The sequence below is a fragment of the Antennarius striatus genome, chromosome 15 (assembly GCF_040054535.1).
Source record: "Antennarius striatus isolate MH-2024 chromosome 15, ASM4005453v1, whole genome shotgun sequence".
Classification (NCBI taxonomy): Eukaryota; Metazoa; Chordata; class Actinopteri; order Lophiiformes; family Antennariidae; genus Antennarius; species Antennarius striatus.
Window position 1 is genome coordinate 7,368,721 of NC_090790.1, and position 19,336 is coordinate 7,388,056.

The 19,336-nt window shown below is 38.1% G+C and overlaps 1 protein-coding gene across 4 annotated transcripts in view; it reads left to right on the top strand.

The window, feature by feature from the left end:
• The window catches only part of LOC137608006 (protein unc-13 homolog B-like), a 56,064-nt gene that overhangs the window by 30,004 nt on the left and 6,724 nt on the right, over window positions 1-19,336 (top strand). For all 4 annotated transcript variants that reach the window (XM_068333966.1, XM_068333965.1, XM_068333967.1 and 1 more), the window contains 23 exons: window positions 1,750-2,046; window positions 2,174-2,264; window positions 2,354-2,371; window positions 8,451-8,497; window positions 8,702-8,780; window positions 9,585-9,659; window positions 9,779-9,998; window positions 10,073-10,300; window positions 10,405-10,546; window positions 10,705-10,874; window positions 11,843-11,958; window positions 12,315-12,478; window positions 12,882-13,032; window positions 13,217-13,285; window positions 13,528-13,617; window positions 13,843-13,980; window positions 14,117-14,247; window positions 14,356-14,441; window positions 15,253-15,379; window positions 15,858-15,954; window positions 16,109-16,252; window positions 16,513-16,590; window positions 16,907-16,984. In XM_068333966.1, the coding sequence (XP_068190067.1) occupies window positions 1,750-2,046; window positions 2,174-2,264; window positions 2,354-2,371; window positions 8,451-8,497; window positions 8,702-8,780; window positions 9,585-9,659; window positions 9,779-9,998; window positions 10,073-10,300; window positions 10,405-10,546; window positions 10,705-10,874; window positions 11,843-11,958; window positions 12,315-12,478; window positions 12,882-13,032; window positions 13,217-13,285; window positions 13,528-13,617; window positions 13,843-13,980; window positions 14,117-14,247; window positions 14,356-14,441; window positions 15,253-15,379; window positions 15,858-15,954; window positions 16,109-16,252; window positions 16,513-16,590; window positions 16,907-16,984 (2,836 nt within the window). The remainder of the gene's footprint in view (window positions 1-1,749; window positions 2,047-2,173; window positions 2,265-2,353; window positions 2,372-8,450; window positions 8,498-8,701; window positions 8,781-9,584; window positions 9,660-9,778; window positions 9,999-10,072; window positions 10,301-10,404; window positions 10,547-10,704; window positions 10,875-11,842; window positions 11,959-12,314; window positions 12,479-12,881; window positions 13,033-13,216; window positions 13,286-13,527; window positions 13,618-13,842; window positions 13,981-14,116; window positions 14,248-14,355; window positions 14,442-15,252; window positions 15,380-15,857; window positions 15,955-16,108; window positions 16,253-16,512; window positions 16,591-16,906; window positions 16,985-19,336) is intronic.

The following is a 19,336-nucleotide window of genomic DNA, read 5'->3' on the forward strand; positions in this document are numbered from 1 at the left end:
AATACTGAGCCACCTCAAGCTAAGTCTCTTTTTGGTTTTATATCAACTCCGAGTGATGCAGGAAAATCTCTGGGATCTCTATTTTCACCAATACCATCTGGTGGTCTATCAATGCCTCAAACAGAGGGAAGCAGCAGTTTGTTCTCAGGGTTAAAAACCCTTTCTGGAGGCCTGTTTCAAGACGAAAAGCCTGTTCCTGGTAAACAAGAGCCGCTTACTACTTCAATATTTGGGACGAAAATAAGTTTTCCATGGCAACCAGAGCCTCCCAAGCCACAATCAGTTCCAGTTACAGCACCTCAACCTCAAACTAACAAGCTACGAAGTGATCAAATGCATACTTTACAAAGCATTTCGACTGCTGATGCTCAGAAAGTGGAATCGGTAGGTTTCACAGATGATCTCACAAACCCCCAGATTTGCATCTCCTGCCCTGAAATAGATTCTTCAGCATCCCAGACCCCAAAGGACAAGGAAAGACTTGTAGAAATATACCCCTCCGCAGGTCCTACCTCTGGAGTGCAGCTGGACAACCAGACTAAGAAGGATCTATTGAATGCAAAAAGGCTAGTAGAAGCATAATAAATGGCAACCCCTCCTCACCATTTATGATGCATTTACATCAATTTTAAAAACTGTATTCCCTGTCCAGCTCTGCAGTCCATTTGTCCTTGCTAGTGTAATGTAGTATTTAGCTTGTGTGTGTGTGTGTGTGTGTACATATATATATATATAAATATACATACTGTATGTGTGTACATTCAATATGTATATGTGAATATGTACAGTGTATATGTCTGTATATATGTATTTGTGCTTATTTGTCCTTGTTTTAGATTTAAAATATTTTAGTTTCTTGGAGCATCCATATTGTGTTTCATGTCAACATAATTCCAAAACAAAACTTACATGCTGTTAATATCATGTTCAAATTGTAAGTGCGTGATTCTGTCATGTATTATATCGTTAGAGAAAAAATAACTACTTACAGGTGCATGTATCAGGATGAGTGTCTGAGCATTCTAAATAATGTAAATTTTGTTTTTGGATGGAATTATGTTATCATAATATAATATGTGTGTTGTGTAGTAATTTTATTTGCATCAATCAAATTGTCAAATATGTTTAACCCAAAAACTCTATATATGACTTATTTTCTTTCTTTGCATAAAAATCTGTCAGTTGGGACTTACCATTTTATATGGGTTAAAAATTAAGACAAAATATCAGCTCTGAATACATTTTAACAGTAATCCATCCATAAATCTTGAATTTGCATTACATAATGAACTATTGTGCAACATATATATTCTGTTTGAGACCAAGTGAAAGACCTTCAAAATAGGCCATGTTATGAGTGCAATTTCTGTTTGAATGTCTCCTTTATTTGAAAAGCATGTATAAAACACATGCTAAGCCTTTTAGTTTAGTTTACACATTTTCATTATCTTTCTACGTGCAACAGCTTCCCTTCAAGGTTGGATATTTTCTGGGCATGAGTGTAGTGTGTAGCAGTGCCAGTTATAATATTAATAGGTAATATTAGTAAACCCTTGTTAAATGGTTAAGTATATAATTTGCACACACTTCTAAGTAGATTTGTAGGATGAGGACACAACACAACCTCATTTTGTGTTGTACCTCGTACAATAATATGCAGTTGTGATTTTCAATTAGAATAAATTGCCTAAGAACAAAATAATATTGTGACATTGCATATATTTCTTTATTCCTCTCTGGCCATTTTAGTCCAGTGGATAGCAGTCGATTTGGGTCATCAGGAAACCTGAGTCAGACCAGCTCCCAGCTCAGTGAAACTGGACAAGAGAGTACTGGAGGATCAGAACTGGAGGAGTCCTTTCACTCCTACCACAGTACCGGCTTTCACCCCTCTACCATTGGACAACCGCGTACCAATGGATATCATCTCACAAATGGCCACTCAACCGTCCTTTCTAGTGAGAAGCAGATACATAGATTGTCCCTTGAAGTGGGACAAAGCCTGAAAAATAACACTGCGACAGAGAGAGGGACTAAACTCCTGAGGTATTCTTTTCAGAATTTGAATATTCTGTTTTTATTTATTTTTTCCTTTTTTCAATTAATAAAGATGGAAGGGATACATTTTATTTATCTTTTTTTCCTATTCTGCTCTTATATTCCGATAACCCAGGTTCCCTGATGATGGGCCACCATTACCTTTTTCTCCATCTAGAGTTCGTTGGTTGAAGGCTATTAATAAAGTCAGAGTTGAGCTCAGGGAGGTAGGTTGATTTCCACATCATATATTCTACCAATATATGATCTCTGATTGCCTGACTTTCTCACACTCTTCTTTTGTATTGTCATCTAGAAACACCACACATATTTGGTATGTATATTAAGACTCCCTTTAAATTCTTTAACATTGGTTGAGTTTAACCTCTTTGGTTGTTTAAAATTAATACTTAAAAGTACTGGAGTGGTCATTACTTTTTACAGTGTATTACTGTGTGTGTACCAATGAAATTAAGAGGTTTACTGTGAGTGGTTGATGCCCATAGCAACAGTGGAAAAACTTTAATATATTTTTTTATCAACGGCGTCACAATACTTCACGTGGTTATAAAATATGAATGACACTATTTTATAACCACGTTATAAAATACATTTATTTGGGGTTTTTTGGCATACATTTAAAGAATCACCTCATCTAGAGCCTTGCTTAGTTCCACATGAACTGGTTGAGATACTTTATGATAGCTGGTTAAAGATATGACCATAAATGGAAGGCAAAGTGCTAAATAACAACTGTAAGAGTAGTTTTAGGACAAAGACTAACACAGATTAAGCACAGGTACTGATATTATTCTAACTAGAAACATTACAGACATCAGCAACTGGGAGAGGGAAGGAGGGGGACTGATAATGACAGTGGCAGTTTTGTAGCTCCCAATAGGCTTTCTGCCTGGGATGTATTGCTATAGGACAAAGTGACTGCAGGGAAGACACACAGTAGAGTGGGAGGGAAGTAGGGATTGCTATTTAATGGAGTATGAACTGCTACGTGATTGTGGTCTAACACAGCCATGCTTGCTGTTCAAGTGGTAAAAATGATGGACTTCTGTATCTACGTCAGTTATTAAAGAAGATCTGCTCTGTTAATTTAGGTAGAGCAAGAATTCTGTAATACAGAGGATATATTTTGAAGAAGGAACTACCTCACCCTTTATATCTTATCATTATATCTTTGTGATTTTATTTTTTCCTATAAGGTAAGAAAAAAATTACATCTCCATTTATTCCATTTATTCACTGCCTCTCTGGTTTTGTCAACTTTTATGGAATTGTGCATCTTAATGCAAACATAATCTTAAGTAAATGACATATAAAATCTATTATGTCCTATATATTTTTAAAGATGTGACTGAATTTTAGTTTCTCAAAGTATTTGACTTAAGTAAAACTCGGTATTTGAGTTTACTAAAATAAAATTTTGTTAAAATGCCCACTTTGACACTTGAGAAGCAGTATGTTTAGTATCTTAGTATTTCTTTTTTCATTTTTAAGTCAGGCTACATATATTGATTGATGGAGGATATGACTGGCCTAAATCACTAAATATTTGATTGTCTGTGAAAACAGCCGTTAGCCCTCAGAAATATAGATTAATCATAATTTTACCAGTAATCATTATCAGTGTTGTGTAGTACTATTAAATAGTATAACCTGTGTTTGTATTAGTAGATGTCCCTTTTCATGCATATATATTTAGATTATTTACTGTATTTAGCTTATCAGAAATGACCGGTAGATATAGATAAGTTTAATCAAAATGCGCATCCTTCTTTTCTTTTTACCTGCCAAGGAAACTAACATTCACTTCCACAACGCAACTAACCATTAGAGGCATACATTAATGGTTTTAGCAACTGTATATTGTAGAATATTTATTTTGTGGAATTGCACTTTCTGAAGTATTGTTAGAGTAGAGTTGAAGAAAAGTCAAGTCACTCCATTTCATATTAGGGTTATTGACATAATGCACTGTTATCCATTTACAATCACCCAATCAAATAAGAAAACTTTATCTCGCTCAAGTCAACATACTGTATATTTAACAGATTCACCTGTTTATCCTATAGACCCCAGAATACTAGAAGTTGCTGACTTTTGAAAACTTATTCAAGCCTTGTAGTACTGTAAACATGAGTTTAGTAAAAATCTATGGCTGCATGACCAAACACCATTTTTGATATGGTAGCCTTCATGAGGAATTTTCCCCTTTCCCCATGGGCGTTCCTGGGTTTACAAGATACATCCATTGCATTCAAATCTCACCAGCATTTTCCTATGGGATTCACATCATGTGACTGCGATGGTCACAATTTGTCTGAAACCAAGCCTTGGTGAGAGCTTCAGCTCTGACTTCTTCACAGATGGCAGGATGCTTTCTTTATGAATTTCCTGACACTGCACAGAATCCACTTTCGCATCATTAATTTTGGTAGCTTCACTGTGGATATAGTATTTTTAACACTCATGCTTAATTTTCCTCATGCAGACCTAATGCTGATCTGGAGGAATGTAATGTTGATTGGTTGACTTGTATATGAACAATGAATATTTAATATCCATTCAGGCCTTGAACTGTGTGATTTAGACCCAGTGACATCAAGGTTAACTAATAATTTTTGATCCAGACAGTTCTGGTTATTGACCCTCCAATTTTTATTTATTTTTTGTCTTGGTTTTCCATTTTTTCATCTTTACAGTTTTGTGTTCTATTTAACAATCCTGTTAGTGCACGCACTACAGGCACATGGTCAAACCCTGCAGCTGGTATGGGTGTGAAGAAAAGACATGCCCTCAGAGGAAAGAGTTGACCTGTCTTAATTACCAAGCTGCCTTTCCAAAGCATCCTAATTACTGAGATCCATGCATCTGCATGGTGTTCAGTCTGCAATGTGCCACTTTGAAAGGTGATCAGAAAAAGAATTCAAGACAGGAAGTAACTAATATTAATGAAACCATTTATTTGATTCAAGAGTTTTCATTCCAGGTTAGTGAATGATTACTTTAAATTGGGAAATAGGAATGTTTTGTTGGAAATAATGCAGCGTTTCTTTCCAAGTATAATTTTATGACATTTCTATTAGCTTGATGAGGGCACAGTTACCAACTAATAACTAAATAAGGAAATTAGATTTATGTACTACACATTCAGATCAGAGCATTTGAGTGACTGTTTACTGCTTTGTGAATAACTTGGGTTTTTTTTGTCAGTTATGGTGCAGGCACAAGTTTACAATGCGTGCCTATGCTTATACTACAGTGAAGAGGAGTCACTGAGGCATCCATTTGTCAATGTGTGAAAACAGTTGATCGAGAGTGCTGCTTGTTAGGGATGTTACCTAAAGGGCATCTCAGTGGACAAGATGAACCCAGCAAAACAGAGGATCTTTTTCTCTCACCCAAAGTGGGAGTACTGCCGCAGAAAAGATCAGAAAACTCTAAAATGGAACAAACTCTGTGTGGAGACATGCATAAATGCCTGCATGCGCCAGAGGATAACTCCTCTCATGACCCTTCATCCTTGGACACAAAAGCTGATTTCACACCATCTTCGGAAAACAGCAGTTCTGCCTGCCATGATGGCATTGGACACATGACAGAAACTGTTCCCAAGCTCATGGAAAGTAGAAATGAAGAGAAGACAATGAAGGTTGATGATGTAGAGCAAGCTTCTGGCAACATAGTGGAGCATATCCTGAAGGAACTTAAAGGTATCAACAAGATTCAGGAGGAAATTTCTGATCTAAGACAGTATCTGACATCTGTACGAGGTTCAGTGGATGAAGTATCTTGTTGCGTTGATGCGGTTCTCAGTGAAATAGGTGAGCTTTACTCCGGGGCTACAGCTGCACCAAATCCTAGCCCTGTCTCTCAAACATCCTGTATCAGGCGAGGAAGCTTGGGAAGGCAGAATGCTGTAACCTCTCCACATTCACAGCCATCTGAAAAATCATATGAACAGTGGAATGTCGACAGAATCACACACAAGTCAGACCAGCAAACAAACCAAGAGAACCCGGAGCAGAGATCAAACATGCCTATGACAGATGCTGCAAAATCTGAACTCTGCTACTTGGAGCTTCACCATAGCCATGGTTATCAAAGTTCCAGCTCTGTCTCATCATGTCAGAGTTCCAACTGTCCACAAGCAGGCTTTGTCTCTTGTGACACAGAATATGACAGATGGTCTTCTGGTGACATTCAGCTTAGTGGAGAAAGAGGTTGGAGTGAGGAAGATATCTGCCGTCGTATAAATAGTGTAGAAGAACTAGAAAGTCATCTTCGTGTTTGGGAAAGATGTACCACAGAGGAGACACAAAGCAGCACACCAGGTCATTCTTCACACACGAGCTCTGAACATCTGTCACTGCTCTTTGGACACCATTGGAGCTCTCCTTCAACTTCTTCTAGAGTGATGGACTCAAGGCCCACCCGACTTCAAACTGAGGAAGAAATCTTGGATTTTAACTGTTCTACAAACTGTCCATATTCACACAGTTCTGGTTACCACACAATGGAGATGTGTGCAAATGAATTTGATAGTGGACCCTCCAGGAGTGTCAGTTGTTCTACAGTGCTGTTGACAGACTGTGATGATGGCTACCTTGAGTCACAATCCCGATGCGATGACTGTCTATCATCTGGTGACACTCTTGATCTGGGGTCTGCTGACAGTTTAGACAGGGAGTGGACAGAACACAGTACCTCCAGAGATGATGCAGCAGAGTATTTTTCACATGAGTCATCTGAAGTAGATTCTGATAGCATCAATGTCCCCAATATAGGTTTTCATGTAACTACTTTCAGCAAAGCTGTACTCTCTTTCACGTCTGCATTAAAAGGGGCTCTGAATAAGTTTGAAGGATCCAAACCTGAAGATGTGAAAGATGAAAACGGGTCTGAATTATCCCCATCCCCTGTCAGGCAGGCCAGTGTGCAAGAGCAAAGTGGGTCAGAGCAGGTAGAGGGAGAAGTTAGTATGACAAAAAATGACAGTCAACTTGGCACTCCAAAGAAAGTTAGTGAGGTTTTGGTCTACAGTGATTGTAGTGAAACAAATTTGATTCTCCCTTGCTCTTTTCAAGCATCTTCCCATGAAGGGGTTCTTTCTTCCTGCACCACATCTGAATGTCAGTCAGTAGAGATTTTTCAGGATAAGAAAGAACTTCCAACAGAGGAAAAGCTGTCCAACATTGGCTTAACGGCAGACCCTTCACCAGTAAAACAGGGTGAGAGTGCACTGGGCGCGGTGCTCAGTGTAGATGAGGTATGTCTGAGTCCAATTAAGGAAAATCAAATTCTTAACGGAATAACTCAAGAAGAACCTGTTGATGCCGGTCACAGGGAGCGTATAGCTAATTTCCAGCGCATCCTAAGGGAAAAGAGGCAAACCCGTCATAGACTGTCCAAATCTGTTCAGGGATCCCAGGGTTCCAGTGGATCTCAAGGCTCTCAGGGATCCCAGTCTCAAGATGAGTTGATCCCAGGTACTTGGCTTGATTGTAATCACTGTCAAACTCACAGATAACAGCAAAAATTAAGGCTAGAATGTTCAATGATCTTATCAATTTTGTGTATTAGGATTAAGACCTTTTTATGAGTCCTGTTTATAAACACATGTTGATTCGAGAGTCAAATAATACTAAATTTCGTTGTTTTTTTTTCTTTTCTTCGCAGAGTTTTGGAGAGAAGATTATCAGGTTACTCAGATAACATTAGGTCCACATGTTTTATTTTGTTTTGTCCATGATTGTCTCTGTCAAAGGAAGTATTTGGATGCAGTCCAAAGCTTGAATCACTGTACAAATGATATAGAATATCATTTGGGCAGATGTGGCATCTGCAGTATTGAGGAAACACATAGATGTATATCAGTTCTGCAGTTTGTTTTTTGTCTACTGTACAATCATGTTCAGTATTCATCTATTTTTACACACATAATATGGTTCACTTACAGTCAGTGTGAACAGCTTTAGTTTTGGTAACTTACAGAATACAGAGTATCATTATTTCTAAACCTCTATGATTTTTGAGAGTTTTTTGGTGAAATCCTTTGTGTTTATGTACTTTCTCTGTCTTAAAGCAGTCAGTGATGAAAAGAACTCGTAACATTTTCCCAGTGTTATAGTCTGTGAAATAGGATTTTGTCTGTGGTTTCGTACCTCCATAATGTTGGTCTTCTATTGCATTTCATACACTATATTTTCCAATTAAAGATTTAGTCAATATTTTTTAATCATTTGTTTTGAAAGCATGTTTTTTTTTTAACTTTACATGTTTTATAATATCAAAGAGGTGAAACTCAACCAACAGCCTGCCTCTTTTCAAAATATACCACTGTGTGTCAGGTTTTTTTCAAAGGGTCTGACTAATTTCAAGCATTTGAAATCTTTCAGGGTCAAGATGAAGAACTTAATGCTAGACAGGCCTTTGTCAAATCAAGGTAAGTCACATATAACAATACCTTTTTGTATATTTACCAGTTTTAGAAATTAATATTTTACACATAAAGAACATTTTAAGGCTGATATAATTATGCTCATACGCCTTGTTTTGATTTTCAGGAAGGTTTTGCACTGCTATATGTTTGCATGAATATCAGTATTTACGTTTAATTAAATTTAATGCTATTTTTGTTGATTCATAGTGGTGGATCTAGTCTGTATGGAATTGATAGCATGCCAGACCTGCGTAAAAAGAAGCCTATCGCCTTGGTCAGCGATGTGGTCAGTATTAATCTTATGTCATCCTCTGTGTCTGTTTTTTGTTTTGTCCATCTTTGTTGCCATGTGTCTTTCCTTTGCGAGGGCATCACAGTGGTCATGCAATATTCTTTTAACTGAGCTGAATATGAGATGATTATCAAGAAATGGAGACAAATATGAAATAAGTTTTTTGATTTCTCTCTCCCTCCTCTCTTAAACCCAAAACTATTCCCTACAACTCTCTTGAATGCATTCACTCTCCTTGCTCAGGCTATGGTAAGTTAATAGATCCCAACTGCCACTCCCTTCTCTACTTGAGTGCAAAATATCAAGTGGAAGCCAAATGTTTATAGTGTGTCGGTCTCTTCATCACAAACTTGTTTTAAACAAATTGAAATATGCATGTATTGTTTTGGTCATGGGAAGCTTTTCTCCTTATTTGATGATGTCAACCACAAATCAATTACAAAATTTCCCATCATGTATTAACAAATAATATATGCACAGGGTTTGACTTTACAACTAACTGGTTTCACTGTTAGTTTACTGTGTTGATGCGGGTATAACTTTATCTGTTTAGTAACCCTCCGTAATCTTCTTCAGTTCCTAATACTGTAGTCTCTTAAAGCAAGTCATACTCACTTGGGTTTTCTGATTTGGTAAGAACTAACCCTACTCACAACCCTTAATGCCAACTTGGCTACATTGTTAACAATGCTGACTTTCATTGTCATAGTAACATTTTCAGGTGAGCTTGGTTTGGGGTTGTTTTAAGTTAACTAAATGCTAACTTATTCAAATATTCTTCAATCACCTGTTGTTCAGTCCCTTGTCCAAGCCAGGAAAGCGGGGATTGCATCTGCCATGGCTGCACGGTCCTCAATTAAGGATGAGGAGCTGGTGAGTATAACGCCTTATACGTCCTCTGAAACCAAATCACATTTTTAAAACTTATCGCTCATGTGATGTGCCTCACGAAGATATATAAAAATGTAATTAGAATCATTTCCCCCGCTTAGAAAACCCATGTATACAAGAAGACCCTGCAGGCACTCATCTATCCCATATCCTGCACTACACCACACAACTTTGAGGTCTGGACTGCCACGACGCCCACATACTGCTATGAGTGTGAGGGGCTGCTGTGGGGAATAGCCCGCCAAGGCATGCGTTGCTCTGAGTGTGGGGTCAAGTGCCATGAGAAGTGTCAAGAGCTGCTGAATGCTGACTGTCTACAGCGTACGTACTGCTCAGAAAACATTTAAGTTCTCATCACATTGATTTCAATCTGTTTAATGTTATTACATTTTTAGGTGCTGCGGAAAAAAGTTCTAAGCATGGTGCCGAGGACCGCACTCAGAATATTATCATGGCCATGAAGGACAGGATGAAGATCAGGGAACGGAACAAACCAGAGATCTTTGAGCTTATCAGGGAAGTGTATGTCATCAGTAAAGCCATCCATGCACAGCAGATGAAGACTATTAAGCAGAGTGTACTGGATGGCACCTCAAAGTGGTCAGCCAAGATCACCATCACAGGTATCCCACTGATTAAAACTGACCTCTGTCCCCAGATTTCACCATCTGATTGTTGTTAACAGAAATGCTAATTCCTCATGTCTTTTTCTCCATCATCCCGATAGTTGTTTGTGCCCAAGGACTTCAGGCAAAGGACAAGACGGGATCAAGTGACCCATATGTCACTGTTCAAGTGGGCAAAACCAAGAAGAGAACCAAGACCATTTATGGCAATCTCAATCCTGTCTGGGATGAGAAGTACCATTTGTAAGTCATCACAATGTCTTGATTATTAAATACACATTTCCTGTGTAGAGTTCTTTCTTATAGTCTTTAAATTACAATAACAACTCAACACAGTGTTAACTTCTTTATAAAATTTTGTTTTGTTTGTTACCATTTAAATTTTTTTGTTTTTTTTTTAGCGAGTGCCACAACTCTTCAGACCGAATTAAAGTGCGTGTGTGGGATGAGGACGATGACATCAAGTCACGGGTGAAACAGCGCCTGAAGAGGGAATCTGATGATTTCCTTGGCCAGAGTATAATTGAAGTTCGAACACTGAGTGGAGAAATGGATGTCTGGTACAACTTGGGTCAGTATGCTGTCTTTTAAATAAATACATTTTCTTCATTATAACATTAATCTGTAAGTCTATCTATCATAAAGTTGAGACTGTATGAAATTTAAAACAGTTAAAAAAGCATCCCAAAAAAATTGGACGGTCATGGACAAGTTTTCTAAAATTATTCTGTGTGAAATGAAATGTTGTATTTTTATGTTGGCAATTTCAGCCTACAGTTAAAAAATTACGAATAAAACTATTACATCTGTCTGTTTGCTTTTAAGATGCCCTCCCTGTTTTTAATCCAGATATAAACTCACTGTTTGTCCTTTCTTGGAATTAAGCTGCTGGATTTAACCTTCTTGAACATATCGTACTGTTTGACCTTGTTTCTTTATGACTGAAATGCTGACTTCACCCTGGCAACAATTCAATTGGCTCTCCTACTGAAACATGACTATGAAAATAAAAGTGCATACATATCTACTGTTGTTCTTTTTAAACTGGGAGACATTTATTATCCATCTGGAATATATAGCAGTGTTGTCAAGGCGTTGTATGATATTCAAATAAATGTAATGATCATACAAAATGCTCTGCTGCTTTTCTCTGCTGCTCCCAGATTTCCTCCTGATGTGTGATTATCAAGTAGCAGCACTCCAGTCGGAAATCGACCAAACCGGCAGCATGTATAAATTGCCCCTAATGATGTGCCTGTCAGGTCAAATAGCAGGGCTGAGCCACCAAGCACTCCACCCCCAGAGTGTCTTTAACTCAAGTGTGTTTGGTGATCAGGCACAGATCCGCACAGCCCACTGCCATTGTCTCCCTCACCATCAGCTGGAGGATTTGGGTTGCTAGCAAGGTGCTGCCATCAAATCATAGAAGTAGAACCTCGTGTAGTATCGCTGCCATGTTAACAGTCTCGAATGCATGTTCATGTCACACATATGGATCTGGATCCTGAATTGAGTGTGCAAATTTGGGTTTACTTCCAGAAAAGAGAACTGACAAATCAGCCGTGTCAGGTGCCATTCGTCTTCAAATCAATGTGGAGATCAAAGGAGAGGAGAAAGTTGCTCCGTATCATGTGCAGTATACGTGTTTGCATGAGGTATTTAATTCTGCAAGAGCCTTTGCCTTTGTTGAGTATTTTATGTCACCTGAAATACAACTTTTTTTCTGTAGCTGTCATTTAAATCACAGCTACCACATGACATACTACTGTATACGTAATTTGGAATTACTTTGTTGAAGAATTGACTTTAAAAAACATTTGTACTTACAATGTTTTTTTAAAGCAGTCAAAATCCTTCCCATTCCTACAGTATATACAATATACTGTAAAATTAGATTAATTTTACTGAGCATTTCACAAACCAAATGCTGGACTTGTTTGGTTGAGATTTAATCTTTGACAAAAATTGATCCAAATCAATTTATATGTTTAAATATTTCTGTCCATTTCAGAACCTTTTCCACCACTTTACTGACGTTCTTGGTCAAGGTGTGGTGAAAATCCCTGAAGCTCGTGGAGACGATGGGTGGAAAGTCTACTTCGATGATGTGGCCCAGGAAATTGTAGATGAGTTTGCAATGCGTTACGGGATTGAGTCAATCTACCAGGCCATGACGTGAGTCTGAAGTATCACAGTGGACATTATACTGTATATATTTGTCCGGCTACCTGTCTGTGTTTTTGTCAGTGTCCCTCATTACCGTTGTTGTTCTCCCTGAACTCCAAATCTGACATAATCAGTTATCAGCAGGTTTCAAACTGTTTGTGTCTATGAAATGTCCTGCTTCATACGGAGACCAGTTAGCTGGGCTTATCTTTCTCAGAGCCCAGCTTACCCATTGGCTATCATTCAGACTAAATGAAAATGAAATAACCTTAGGTTATAGGGATAATTAGGTGAAAACAGAAGCCCAGACATGACAAAGTCTGAGCTAATGAAGGCACAACATTGAATAAAACATCTTTGACAGTGCAAAAATTGCTTCTTTATCAAGTTTTTCTTGTTCTTCTCATTACAGGCACTTTGCCTGTCTGTCATCTAAGTATATGTGTCCTGGAGTTCCTGCAGTGATGAGCACCCTGCTGGCCAACATCAATGCCTTCTACGCCCACACAACAGCCTCCACCAATGTATCCGCCTCTGACCGTTTTGCTGCCTCCAATTTTGGGGTTTGTATTGTATAGATACACACACACACGTCTTGCAGTGTATATTTGTCTCTCTACTCTGAGTCACACATGCACAGATACAGCATGTCTTCTTCTTTGCATTCTTTTTTATGTTTCTTTTTCCCTTGTATTTAAAATTCATGTATGATCTCAATGTTTCTTCTTTCTGATATTCTCTATACAGAAAGAACGCTTTGTCAAGCTGTTAGACCAGCTACACAACTCCTTACGCATTGACCTCTCAACCTACCGGGTAAGACATTGACAGCAATGATATTTTATTTGTATTTATTTCATAAATAAAAGCATGTAATAAAATTATATTTTTATTTATATAAATATAATATTCAAGTTTATTTACATAATTATGTCAGCAAAGACCAGCTTTATGTAAAGCTAGGACCAGCTACAACCAGGATTGGAGAGCATCATGCTTGTTACACAATAGTGAGTTGCGTTAATGAAAATGTACCCAACGGGGGTTTTTTTCTGTAGAACCATTTTCCTGCCAGCAGCAAAGATCGCCTCCAGGATTTAAAGTCCACTGTGGACCTTCTAACCAGCATCACCTTCTTCAGGATGAAGGTAGTTTACACCTTTTCATCTGTTCTGCAGTTGTTCTATGCAAAGTTTGACAATATGTTAATCAACTGATTTTTCCAGTGCTCAGTGGCTTTGAATGGCAGTGAAATCCCCACCAAAAATTAGATCTTAGTTATTTCATTTGTAAATAAACTTTGTTGTTGGGCAGACTAATGGAGTGTGGGCCATCTCTGAAAGTTGTTGATGCTATCTCCATCTGGTGTTCAGGTCCAGGAGCTACAGTCACCCCCTAGAGCCAGTCAAGTGGTGAGGGACTGTGTGAAAGCCTGCCTCAACTCGACGTACGACTACGTCTTCAATAACTGCCAAGAGCTGTACAGCAGACAGTACCAGCCTATTGACACAGTGCGTCACATAGTAATTAACCCACCCATGTAAAAGTGATACTGCCAGTCTTCACAAAGACTACATGTCTAATAAAGCAGACACAAAACCTAAAAGACTCAAATCAAGTTTGTGATGATGTTTTTTTCTAATGCAGAACAAGGAGGAGCTACCGCTGGAGGAGCAGGGTCCAAGCATCAAGAACTTAGATTTCTGGCCTAAACTCATTATGCTCATTGTCTCCATCATTGAGGAGGACAGGAACTCCTACACACCTGTGCTCAACCAGTTAGTATCATTTTTCTCCTCACACATCTCTGCTGCTTTGAAAGTATAAGCATAACATATTTATGATTTTTAATGTGGGTGTTTTAATCATACTTGTCTCTCTGGAAGATTCCCTCAAGAACTGAATGTAGGGAAGGTTTCAGCCGAGGTCATGTGGACCTTGTTTGCACAAGATATGAAGTACGCGTTAGAGGGTAAGTCCCACTCAGATAGGCGTCATAATTTTAGATCACTATTGTTTCAACAACAGATGATTGTCAAGATTCCTACAGTTTCTTTTGTAAATTTTTAACCTTGATTCATTTATTAATAAAATTTACAATACTCTCAATCTGTAATTATCTGATCTATGATGAGATTTTGTGCCAAAATTTTAATAACAAATATTGTCTTAATGTGGAATAAATGTTACACAATTTTAAAGTGTAGTTAGCGTTCAACTGCTGACTTATTAAATAATTTATGATAATGCTAAACTCTTTTAAGTTTCTGGAGTATCCTTGGACCATACCATAGACTCTTTATTGTATTATTCTGGCACTTGAAATGGTAGAAAGAGAAGTTCCAGGCTAGAAATGATACAGTGGCATGGAAGAACTGAAAGAGTGAAAACATATCTGCAGGGTTTGAAAGCTGCTTATGTCTCCCAGGGGCTTCTGAGATTTCTCTTCCCTGTTCTGCATTCTAGTCTCCAGCATCAACAGTCCCCCGATAAAGCTATCCTTTAGCTATGCACTGCCCTCGAGATTAATTCGTCACAGAAGATATCACAACATATTAATTTCACATACTACCTCACAGAAGTGATGGTCCTTTCATTTTCAGTCACACCTTAATATAAAAAGAGAAGGCAGATGGAATGGATGTCATTTCTGGAGATGGAGATACGAGTTAAACACTAGTTATTGTTGAATAACGTACTTACTAAGTGTTTTGATTTTCTTTTTTTTCCCACTTTGGTGCTAAATGGTTTTCAGTAACTCTTTAATATTTTTATGTCTGCAGAACATGAGAAGCATAGACTGTGTAAGAGCACCGACTACATGAATCTGCACTTTAAGGTTAAGTGGCTCAACAATGAATACGTCAAGGAGCTACCGAACTTCAAGGGTGTTGTTCCTGACTACCCATCGTAAGTTCCTCTTAGAAAGCCTGTTGTAATGTTAACCTTATGATAGTTTGTGGACTGAAACTAGCTACAGTCTAATGAGACTGTTAATTTACCAGTTTAGAGGCATTTGTGAGTGAGGCTGTCATAGTGTGTTTTTTAGCCTCTAGGCCGTGAAGAAAAACTTGTCTCAGAGGTAGGAGGAAGTGGGCCATGAGGAGTCATATTGAGGAAGAGCGTCTGGTGTTTTAACCCGGTGCTCTTCCTCAAAAGCTATTCTTGCCGCTGCCTTTGGTCCTTGCCCTACCCCAGCAATAGGGCTTACTTCTCCAGGTTTACACACGTACAGTACATATTCATGGGAATTTAATCTGGCAATGAGAATTTTCATCATCATTTTGAGAGTTAATTTGACAAGGGATTGAGTGTCATACATAGTTAATTTTGAAAAAGTTTTTTTTTTTAAATTAATCTAATTGACTGTATTTTGTTTTCCTTGTAGATGGTTCCTACAATTTGTGCTGCAGTGGTTGGATGAAAATGAGGATGTATCTATGGAGTTTATGCACGGAGCCCTAGAGAGAGACAAAAAAGATGGAGTGAGTTCTTCTTGTTATCTCAATTGAGAATGTGTTAAAATTATTATTAATCCATGTTGAGAAACACAACAGCACATTTGTGCATCAGGGAGTAAGTTTGACACACAATAATGAATATTCATAATAATGAAGTATCCACCTACCAATGTCTCAGTTCCAGCAAACATCTGAGCATGCTCTGTTCTCCTGCTCTGTGGTGGACATCTTCACCCAGCTCAACCAGAGTTTTGAGATCATCAAGAAACTGGAATGTCCTGACCCAAACGTCATGGCTCATTACAGCCGCCGCTTCTCTAAGGTAAACCTACTTTACTGGATGTTTAAACCCTACACCTGTACTTCAGGTCATCATGTTGTAAAAGGGTTTGACTTAGAAAACTGTTTGGTGTTTTGGGGGGGGTGAAATAGGGGACATTGGAGAACACTGTTAGAAAAGCTTTATTTTAAGACATACTCCCAAAAAGTGTCATATTGTTGAACAAAAATTTCTCTCTAACATTTAAATGGATGAAACTCTCAACTTCAACAAAGTTTCAAAGTATTTCTTCATCTTTACAGACTATCGCCAAAGTCCTTCTGCAGTACAGTGCCATTCTAACCAAGAGTTTTCCTACCTATATAGACAAAGAGAAGATTGTAAGTTTCAACAACACATAAAGCTTGTAATTGTGTGACCCTTTATTCAACAATAACATCTGGAGCTATTGATTTGTTTCTTCTGCTATACATCTAGCATTAAATAATGTAACATCATTTTCCAGCCAAATTTAGAGGATTGTTGTGATAAATTGACAGATCCTCTGATGCATCAATCATTACATTAATGTATTTAAACATTACTTTTTAATTTATCTTGTTTCTAAATATGAATTGTTATTTAAATATGTATTCTGTCTTCGGAAAATAATTCTCACAGCTGACAAAGCAGTCACTTTTATATTTCATTTTACAGCCTTGTGTCCTGATGAATAATGTGCAGCAGTTAAGAATCCAGCTGGAGAAGATGTTTGAGTCCATGGGTGCCAAACAGGTAAGTCTCAGGACAGTGTTGATTGGAAGTTTAATGTACTGCACATCATACTGGACGGATGATGCCCAGTGTGATATTGTTAGTGTTTAATTAGATGGAATAACACGCTGGCACAGTGGATAGCGCTGTTGCCTCACAGCAAGAAGGTGTGGAGTTTGTATGCTCTCCCCGTGTCTCTGTGGATTCTCTGGTTTCTTCCCACCTCCAAAAACATGCAACTAAGGTCTTGTCTTCAAGAAAATGGATGGAGGAATAGATGGAATAACACAACTAACTATTTCTCACTTAAGCATGAAAGTGGATACTTCAGGGCTTTTAATGGTGAAAATGACGTAGTTTTCTCTGTATGGCTCATCTTTTAGATTGCAACCGAGGAAGCGCGGGTATGTCTACTCCAGTCTGGTCCAGTAGTGAAGTAGATTGGCAGTGGTAGGTTAGCAGTAGTGCAGCTACTAGTCAATGTTTACTGGTGTTTAGTTCCAGTGCCACTTCAATAAGTGACTTGGAGTGAAGTTGGTTTTAAGTTTAAAAAAATAAGAAAGAAATAGAAACTTTCTCATTTTACTGCAGCTTCATGTCCTTCGTTGCCTTGGGTTTACAGTCACTGTAGTGAAGCTTCATTTATTGTAACTGGTAGCTCAGCTGAATGCACTTTTGCCCAACACTGTTAAGAACATTTTAAGAAAGTGGCAAAAGTTATTTATGCTGCCAATGTTAATTGATGTTACAGTTGGGTCATTAGAGAGATCCATATGTGATGCCCTGATGAACCATAAATCAAAAGCAACTAAGATGAGTCTTAAAACAGAAATTTAATGAAGGCATGTCCTCTGTATTGGAGTATAGTATTTATTGTCATGATTATCATAAGCCTCTCTGTCAGCTGTGACATCCCTCTTTTTTGAATCCCTACAATGCTGTTGCTTTTAGTGCTCCGTTACAGTGTAGTTATTAGTAATGCTAGCTGATTTTTGGGATTGCCAATATTCAATGAGCATGTTTACTTGATAATTAAAGCAAAATGAAGAAGTGTTGGAGGAGGAGACGAGAGTGAAGGAGGTATGTTTTCCATCCAGACCACTGCTGAAAGACACATTTGTCTATATGAAAGTACATCTGTAGGTTTTTTTAATCAGTTTAATGGTGTGCAGTACACTATATTGATCCTCTCCCCTTTTCCTCTGGCTTTAATAGCAGCTGGTAACTGAGGATGAGAAAGCAAAGGCCGTGGTGGGTACAGTCGACAGTAGCAGATCAGATTGATTAGTTATCGTTTTAAGTGATTCTCAGACACAAAAATATATAAATGGTTCTTTTCTTTAGACTTTAATAGTAATGTGTACTAAAGACAAAGTCCATCCATCCATTTTCAACCACTTATTCGGGGACAGGTTGTGGGGGCAAAAGTCTCAGGAGGGATGCCCGTACTTCCCTCTCCCCAGACACCTCTTCCAGCTCCTCCGGGGGGATCCCGTGGCATTCCCAGTCTTAAGTCTGGATGTTTGTGTTGTTTTTGGGGTTTTTTTTGGTTTGTTCGTCTTATATATTCTTTCAGACTTACTTTTATTGAAAATTGAAGAAATAAAAGTCCCTCGAAAGGAATTTTTTTAGGAATGCAATGCACATTTATAAAAATAAAATTAGAGGCCCACGAAAAGATTATCATTCAACTTTTAGTGTCCATTTTCATGAATTGTTGGATTTAAGTTTTTGGATCCTTTTTTGGTCTTAACCATGATGTCAGCGATTCAACCAGTAGTCCTGCAGGATTAGCTGTATCGCAACAGTTAGGTGCTAGTAGGTGTGGCTCACAGGCATTAGTTATCTAACTAACTGTTTCTTACAAGATTGGCTGTAGCATCTTTGAGTCTCAAACCTTCTATAATGTGGTAGGACATGTATGAAAGTTCCATGACAATGCTATTCTAACCAAGTATCATGAATAATTAACCAAAGCATATGTTCAAAGTGAGTGAACTACTGTTTTTTTTATTTCTTTTCTAGAGCAACAATAGAATCCTAGCATGGCAGGCAAGTTGACAGTATATGCAAGCATGCATTTTAATGCATGGCTGCATATACTTTTAAAAGAGTAGCACTACAAACAGGTTAACAGGACGTACAGTGGGCCCTCGTTCTTTGTGGTTAATGCGTTCCAGGAACTACACTCAATTAACAAATTCCGCGATAGAGCGACAAACTATTTATTTTATTATTTACAGTAACTTAAACGTTTATGAACCCTCCCCATACTGATATTAAACCACCTTCTATCTGTGGTACCTTTTACCACACTCTTATCGACTGTTTGAAACACTTTTGTGTCTCTGGTAAGTCCAAGACTCATGGAAC